Raw genomic sequence first — 8889 nt, 5'->3', positions numbered from 1 at the left:
AGATACGTCTTGTTGGGTCTTATGCCAACCTCGTCATTATCCGTAATGACGTACTTAGCATGCATGGTCAACTTCCTGTACTCATGACAACTTTCTACTTTCTTAGCCGAACAAGGGTGAGAATGCCTCAATTCTAATCTAGACACAACCCAACTTTCCTTCTCCCTGTCCAACATATCCTACATCCTTGCTCTGCATCTCGTGGCTGTAATTCTATTTGCCCGAGTTGCTGCCTTCACCTGAGACTCCCGATAATCTTTGATTCCTTCCACGTCTTGTCGAAATTCGTGTTTCTGATTTTAGTTACGAACCCAACTTTCTCTGTATAATTTGCATAAAATTTTTTGTGCCAGAGGCAACGAATCAAAACTCATTCCTATGACTGGGATTTTCTCTTCACTGATCCCACTATGATCCGGCAACTATAATGTCAATTCACAAAACCAAATGCAAATTAAAACTAGCATTAACACAGTAACTATAACGCGATGACAAATAATAACAAATAATTCAAACCTCGTGTCTCAAGTCCAACTCATCCTTTCTCATCACAATGACGTCAGTAATTTCGTCGGCCTTCAATTAAAGACACCGAAAAATTTTTTATCAACTTAAGATCATCACTATATAATGGGTCACTCCAATAAAACATATAAAAAAATAGTGCAAACACACATGGGAGTCAAGTATACTTTATCGCAAGAAACATCTAATTAGCATGAATAATAAGCCTTCACATTACACATTGTCATTAAATTTCATACAATGCAGAACCAGCCTATCCAACATACTTTAGACCCTTCTTGAATAACAACTTCACCCACACTCAATTCTTCATTCCCTTCGTTTGAATTGATCATTGTGCTATTCGATCTACCTTCCGGGGTTGAGAACTCCATGGACGTTACTCTTTGCCAAAAGCTTTGAATCGCGACGGCAGCTTCTTTGTGCAGGAAATGCTATGCGTGATGGTCTTTGTGGGAGAACCACGATCACGAACGTCACGACCAATGGCGGCACGCACCGGGGAGAAGCGACGAGGGAGCCACGGGTTGAATGATTCGATGGAGAGGGTCAGTTAATTGATGAGAAGAAGAGTGAATTATTGCACCATTTTCAGGAAGAACTTGCACCACGATGAATCGTAGCACCGCTAATGGCATTAAGGACCGATGATTATCGATAAGGGAGCGCCGTGAGCATGCCTTGGATGGAGGAGGTTGGTGTCTTTGCTGTTTGGATGAGAGCTGAGATGCACCGCAGCCGTGGAGAGGGAGAGAAAGTGAAGACTCGAAACGTTGTGGGCTTTCAGCGTGATTCCCGTCGGGAGGTTCTCAACGTATCCCTTCAAACCTGATTTTGGCATTAAAAATAATTAATAACAAATATTTTAAATTATAAATCAATAAAATTAATTAAGATAATTATAAATAATTGAGTTATTTAATTCTTGGCTGATTAGGAGTTGGTTCATATACTTTTTCTTTATTTATTCTTATATTGTATTTCCACACTTTCATTGTTTCATATTTTTTAATGATCATTTCTCAATTCTTATATGGATAAGGAGTGTGGACTCACTTAGGTGTCTTAATGTCCATAAATGCATGCTTTTTGGTTCATTTAATAAAGTTCTCCATGTGTGCTTATATGTGATCCTTACTACTAATAAAATCTATTTTGCTTTATTCTGTTACTAACAATGTGCTTCTAATTTTAGTAATTACTCTCATTTATTACTTACCATAATTGCCATCAATGCTATTTAGTTATTTATGTTGAAATGTTTCAACATTCAACCATATTTATTTAATATAGCTCTCCATGTGTGATTCTATGCAGTAGGATTTTCACACTTCTTTATTTCACAATGGATTTAAGAATTGTATTTGATTCATGTCTTGCTGTATTACTTTGGTCCTATGCTTTTTACCAGCTAGTGTTAACAGATTTTGGCTTGGCTAAGGAATTCACTGAAAGCGCAAGGTCAAATTCTATGTGCAGAACATTAGAGTATATAGCTCTTGAAATCTTCATAGGGAGGGGTCATGATAAGGTAGCAGATTATTGGAGTGTGGAAATTTTGCTATTTGAAATGCTTACAGAAAAAGTTAGTATCTTTAGTGTGTTTCCATCATCTATTAGTAAGAAATACTGGTTACCTAATTATTTCTTTTTCATATCAATTTGTCTTGTTCCTTTCAGAATACACTGCGTAAGATAGAGCTTGAATTTCTTTGAACTTGATTTACTAACTTGATGATTATGCTAGAGGAAGTTCACTATTTTCAATCTTGGCAAAAAGAATTACTTTGAATTAATGACTAGGGAAATTAGAAGTTTTCATGCTAAGCCTGGATGGATTTTTATTTGTTTCTGCATCAACTAATAGAAATTGTCATATTATTTTTATTTTATGTAAATTTATTTTTTAATTTTATTCTTAAAGACTTTTATTCAACATGGAATATTTGTAGAATGACTAGTAGAAAACGGAAAAAGAAAAGTGTTCTTATATGGATACCTAGAGGGAGAGTTCAATCTCTGGGAATCGACGCCGAGTTGTTATCTTCGGTGCCGACCTTTGAGCTTTGTGGTAACTTGAGCTTTACTTCAAGGATGTGTCCAATCGCGTAGAGCTTTGAGCAAGAAACAAGGAGAGAGTGTACCTGCAAAGGCATTCCGAAACTTAAGTCAGTATTGAAAATTCAATGTATCTTTTGGATAGGAGATCATACATTTTGTAGGTGAAAATGTACTAGTCGGTTATGCTTCTGCTTTATTGTCTGTATTGAAGAGCAATGAGTATAGATAGTCGGTATAAATAGGTTACAAATAAATAAATGAAATGCAAAAATATTGAGTTGATGAAATAATAAATTTATTTGTTGTAGAACCTTTGGTTTCAAAGGCCCAGGTAGGCTAGCCTCGTTAAAACCTCTCCAAGCAAAATCCATTGTTGGAAAAATCTTGGTAGTAGAAAAAAGAATACTATCCTATCCCTGGTTTTAACTGTAATATAACTTTAAAGAAGATACATTCCAAATGTTAGGCAGGTCTTTACCATCTAATATTTGTAATCGGTAAGTTCCATTGCCGATGACTTCAATTATTCGGTAAGGGCCCTCCCAGGTAGCTGCAAGTTTGCCATGGTTTGATGGTTTTCTGGCTTGTTCGCTTCTTCTGAGTACAAGGTCGTTTACTTGAAAAGACCTTGGGTGAAGTCATTGATTCTATCGCCGAGCTATGTTCTTTTGCATGGCTCGGTGTTTGATTGCTGTTGATGATCAGACTTCTTCGACGAGGTCTAGGTAGGTCTGCCGGGTTGTGTTTGCTGTTGTATGTTCGGCCAGTTGAGTTCGTAATGACGATTGGGAGATCTCCACTGGTATCAAAGCATCCAAACCATATACTAGACGAAATGATGTTTCTTTTGTTGTTGAGTGGGCCATGGTATTATATCGCCATAAGATTTCTGGTATAAGGTTGGCCCAGAGGCTTTTTTCATCGTCCAGTTTCTTTCTTAGGGCACGTAGTATTACTTTGTTTGCAGTCTCTACTAACCCGTTTGTCTGTGGGTGCTCTACTGATGAAAAATATTGTTTGATTTTCAAGTCCTGCAAAAAGGATGTGAACTTATGGTCGGCAAACTGGCAACCATTATCTGTGATAATGTGCCGAGTTATGCCGAATCGACAAATAATATATTTTCATAAAAAAGAAAGCATTTGTTGTGATGTAATCTTTGCTAGAGGCTGGGCCTCTATCCATTTTGAGAAATAATCAATTCCTACAACCAGGAATTTTACCTACCCTGCTGCTGTTGGGAAAGGGCCGAGGATATTTATACCCCATTGATTGAAGGGCCAGCTTACCTCGAAATAGTGTAGGAGTTCTGCTGGGAGATGTGTGATCGGACTGTGTTTCTGGCAGTTCTCACAATTTTTGACTTTTGTTTTACAATCTTGTTGTAGCGTTGGCCAATAGAAACTTGCTCTGAGGATCTTTGAAGACAGGCTTAGGGCTCCGAGGTGTGTACCACAGATACCCTCATGTGCCTCGGCAAGTGCAAGATCGGCTTCTGTTATGCAAAGACCTTTTAGTAAAGGACGAGAGCGAATCCTCGTTTATATAGGCAATTGTTATAAATTGTAAAGAAATAGGCTTGTCGCCAAAAGTGCCGAATGTTTTCGACGTCGCCTGGCAAGATTCCTGTCTGAAGATAGTTCATGTATGGAGTCCTCCAATATGTATCCTATGTTACACTCAGAACCTCTGTTAATTCTATGCTAGGTTTTATTAAGGTAAAACGGTGAAGGGAGGAATTATTTATTTGTGTGTTGGCGAGCTTAGAGAGTATGTCAGCTCGGGTATTTTTCTCCCGAGGTATATGTTCAATCTGACATTTATGAAATTTTGAAAGTAAAGTTTGTACGATTTCTAGATATTTGCATAATAAAGGGTCTTTTACCTGGTACAGATAGTTTACCAACTAAACAATTAGCAGAGAATCACAGTATACCTTAAGCTCGGCTATGTTGAGATCGGAGGCTAGTCTGAGGCCAGCGATAAGGGCTTCATACTCACTCTGGTTGTTGCTTGCCTTGAAGGAAAAGTGAAGCGATTGTTCAATGACGTTACCATCTCCGTCGTCCAGTATGATCCCGGCGCCATATCCTTGTGGGTTAGAGGAGCCGTCTACATATAGAGACCATTTTGGTGAACTTTCGTCATTGTCTGGTACTGTGAATTTGGCAATAAAATCTGCCCAGAATTGGGATTTGATAGATGATCGCCCCTGGTATCTGATGTCAAACTCGGAAAGTTCATCCGACCATTTTACTAGTCGGCCAGCCAGTTTCGGTTTCTGAAGGACCTGTCGCAAAGGATGATCTGTCCGAACATGGATTACATGACTCTGAAAGTATGGCCGAAGTCTTCTGGCCGAGAAGACTAGTGCTAGAGCGAGCTTCTCAATGCTCGGATACCGAAGTTCGGCATTCTGTAATGTTTTGCTGGTAAAATAGATCGGGAATTGTTTCTTTTCCCTTTCTGCAACAAGAGCAGAGCTTATAGCCCAGTTAGTGATAGATAAATATAAGTATAATGGTTCCCCCTTGGAGGGGGGTTTGTAAAATTGGTGATTTTAAAAGAGTTTCTTTGATAGTTGTGAATGCTTGTTCACATTCATCAGTCCATTGGAAAGCTTTTTTCTTTTTTAAAGTTCAGAAAAAACATAAAGATTTAGAAGCTAGGTTGGATAAAAATCTAGAGAGTGCAACAAGTCTCCCTGTTAATCACTGGACTTCTTTGATGGTTTGTGGGCTTGTCATGTCTAAAATAGGTCGGCATTTTTCTAGATTTGCCTTGATGCCTCGGCTTGTGAGCATGAAGCCGAGGAATTTGCCGCTCTGGACGACGAATGCGCACTTCTTAGGATTTAACCGCATGTTGTATTTTCTTAGTTGAGCGAAGATTTCTGCGAGGTCGTCAAGGTGATTGTTGCCGATCTTTATCTTGGTGACCATGTCATCAACGTAGACCTCAATGTTTCTGCCGATCTGTTTGGCGAAGACTTTGTCCATTAGACGTTGATATATTGCACCTGCATTCTTAAGGCCAAATGGCATGACTTTATAACAATAGTTTTCGTATTCAGTAATAAAGGCTGTCTTATTTTGATCGGATGGATGCATTTGGATCTGGTTATAGCCAGAATATGCATCCATAAAGCTGAGTTTTTCATAACCAGAGGCGTTATCAACTAAGCAATCAATAGAGGGCAAAGGATAGGAATCTTTGGGGTATGCTTTGTTGAGATCGGTGAAATCAACACACATGCGCCATTTACCGTTATATTTTTTCACCATGGTGACATTTGCCAGCCATGTTGTGAATCAAATTTCTTGGATGAAGCCCGCGTTGAGGAGCTTCTTGGTTTCTTCCAGGGAAGCTTGTTTTTGGTCATGGCCGAGGTTTCTCTTTTTCTGTGCTACTGGTCGGACAGATGGGTCTAATGCCAACTTGTGGGATATAATGGATGGATCGATGCCTGGCATATCAGCTGGGGTCCAAGCAAACAGGTCGGCATTTCGCTGTAAGAATGCTCGGAAGGACGATTTCTCTTCTGAGGATAATGTTGAGTCGACGTATGTGAATTTGTCCGTGCTCTCTGTGAAATGGATTTTATGCAGATCTTCTATTGGGGTTGGTCTTTCGAGGGTTCCTGCTCTAGGATCAAGATCGGCCAGAGCTGATAGGTCATCCAGGCTGCCGATGTTGTGAACATGGGCTTTTGTGTTTGAGTTAGGTCTTTTGAGACTGTTGTTGTAGCATTCCCTGGCTTCTCGGGCATCACTGTGAACGGTTGCGATTGTGTTATCCTGCAAAGGGAACTTAACACAAAGATGAATTGTAGATACTATAGTGCCGAACCTATTTAAGAAAGGTCAGCCAAGTATTAAATTGTAAGGACTAAAACAGTCAACCACTAAGTATTGAATATCTGAAGTTTTTGACTAGGAAAACTCACCGAGTGTGGTTTGTAACCACACAGAGCCCATAACCAGGACTCTCTCACTTGAGAAATCAACCAGGTCTCCAGTTGAAGGTTGGAGGATGTTACTGCTTAGTTTCATTTTCTGGAATGTGGAATAAAATAGAACGTCGGCACTGCTTTCTGGATCTAGTAATACCTTTTTGAGTAGGAGATCTCCGAGCTGAAGGGAGATTACGACCGGGTCGTCTAGATTTGCCACATTAGTGTTGTGGTCGGCTGTCTGGAATGTTATCTGCGGAAACTGTGGAAGTTTCTGTTGTTGAGTATGATTGGCTTCTATGGAAAGCATAGCTCGGTAAGATTGCTTTCTTGCTGAGCTTGTGGGTCATCCACCTGCAAAACCTCCAAAAATACAGTTAATAATACGTCTTGGTTGGTCGGGATAGCCGGTGTCTGGCCGATCTTTATCTCGACCATGCTGTGTCGCCGAGTTTTGTTCACCAGAGGGGATTGTTCATCGCTGTATGTGGCCGCCGATGTATTTGTCCAGGTGGCCTTGCCGAGCTAGTCGCTCCAGAAGGTCTTTGGCGATGACACACTCATCGGTAGTGTGTCCGTGCTTTTGGTGGAAAGAGCAATATTTTGATCTGTCCGCTCCTTTTGAATCTGGGTAACTGCCGGCTTTTCTTGGCGGTTTGATCAACTTCGAATTCAAGATCTCCTTGATGATATCGTTGCGCTTGGTGTTAAATTGAGTGTAGGATTCATATCGTGAAGTCAGTTTGAAGTTCTTCTTTTTGTCTCGAGTTCTGTCGTCGTCTCTGTAATGAGGCTTTTCTGTTTTCCGAGCTTGTCGAAGCTCCTCAATGTCGATTTGACCTTTAGCCTTTTGACGAAACTTGGCCATAGTCTTAGGTTTGGCTATGGCAATAGTTTCCTGGAATTTTCCTGGTCGCAGTCCACTTTTTATGGCGTGCAGTTCCACCTCTGGGTGGAGGTCGGGTATACTCATGGCTATCTTTGTGAAGCGCGTTATGTAGTCCCTGAGGCTTTCTTGCTGGCCTTGCTTGATTGTATTCAGGTAATCAGAGTCGTGTAGGTAGATGGCCGATCCAGCAAAGTGCTCTTCAAAGGGCTTTGATAGGTCTCGAAAGCGAGAAATAGAACCTGCATGCAAGGAATAAAACCAATCAAGTGCAGAACCGTCTAAGTAAGATGGAAAACAACGACAAAAAACTTTATCAGATGCACCGTTTACTATTATTACAGAGGTGAACTTCTTGATGTATTTCTTTGGATCACCTAACCCGTCATAGGGAGTTAGGGTGGTCGGCAGAGTGAACCTCCTGGGTAGCACGAAGTTCATCACCTCGGTCGTGAATGGTCCAGGGGAGCTTTCCTGATTGTCATCCTCGTCGTCTGGCCGAGCTTCCTCATTATGCTCGGGTTGCTCCTCTTCCTGTCGAGCAGTGTCAGAGACGTGTGTTGGCCCTGATTGCTGCTCGGCTTCCTTTGTCCGTTCTTGCCAATCATTGTTGTTTTCGGTTTGGGTGTTATTCAAGTTGGCAATTTGCTGTTCCATTCTTTGGTTCTCCTCGGTCATGTGCTAGTTGGCTTGCCGTAACTCGGTCACCATCTAAAGGAGTTCGGATGGTGTGGGTGGAAGTTGTTCAGCCATGACTCGGGTGAGAACCTTGAGGCCGATGATATATGGAAGGGATTATATTCTCGACCCCACGGTGGGCGCCAATTGTTGCTGTATGGATACCTGGAGGGAGAGCTCGATCTCTGAGAATCGACGCCGAGTTGTTATCTTCAGTGCCGACCTTTGAGCTTTGTGGTAACCTGAGCTTTACTCCAAGGATGTGTCCAATTGCGTAGAGCTTTGAGCAAGAAACAAGGGAGGAGTGTACCTGCAAAGGCACTTCGAAGCTTAAGTCAGTATTGAGAATTCAATGTATCTTTTGGATAGGAGATCATACCTTTTGTAGGTGGAAATGTACTAGTCGATTATGCTTCTGCTTTATTGTCTGTATTGAAGAGCAATAATGTTAGGTTGGACGTTTCACTTTTTGGAAAGCAGTCCGTTAAGCTAAATTATAACGTAAGTTGCCGATTAATGATGTTGATTGCTGATTAGCAACTGTAATGCCGATTAATAACGTAACGCCGAACTATGATGCGTTCTGCTGAGTTATGATTCATAATGCCAAGTTATGACTTGATATTTGTAACGGTCGAATTAAGAATATAATTAATTAAATTAATTAATTAATTATCTATCGTAAAAAATTTGATATTATTAAAAAATAAAATTAATTAAACTAAACATTAAATAAATTCGGTATATTAAAGACAAAAAGATATAATTTATACTTTATTTATATGTA

The 8889-nt window shown here is 40.3% G+C and overlaps 1 protein-coding gene across 1 annotated transcript; it reads right to left on the bottom strand.

The window, feature by feature from the left end:
* LOC107636568 lies at positions 7014-8102 on the bottom strand. Its single transcript, XM_016340069.1, has one exon. It carries the CDS (start codon positions 8100-8102, stop codon positions 7014-7016), a length of 1089 nt encoding a protein of 362 aa, XP_016195555.1.

The sequence above is a fragment of the Arachis ipaensis genome, chromosome B04 (genome assembly GCF_000816755.2).
Source record: "Arachis ipaensis cultivar K30076 chromosome B04, Araip1.1, whole genome shotgun sequence".
NCBI classification, from domain to species: domain Eukaryota; kingdom Viridiplantae; phylum Streptophyta; class Magnoliopsida; order Fabales; family Fabaceae; genus Arachis; species Arachis ipaensis.
This window is presented reverse-complemented; position numbering and strand designations above follow the sequence as displayed.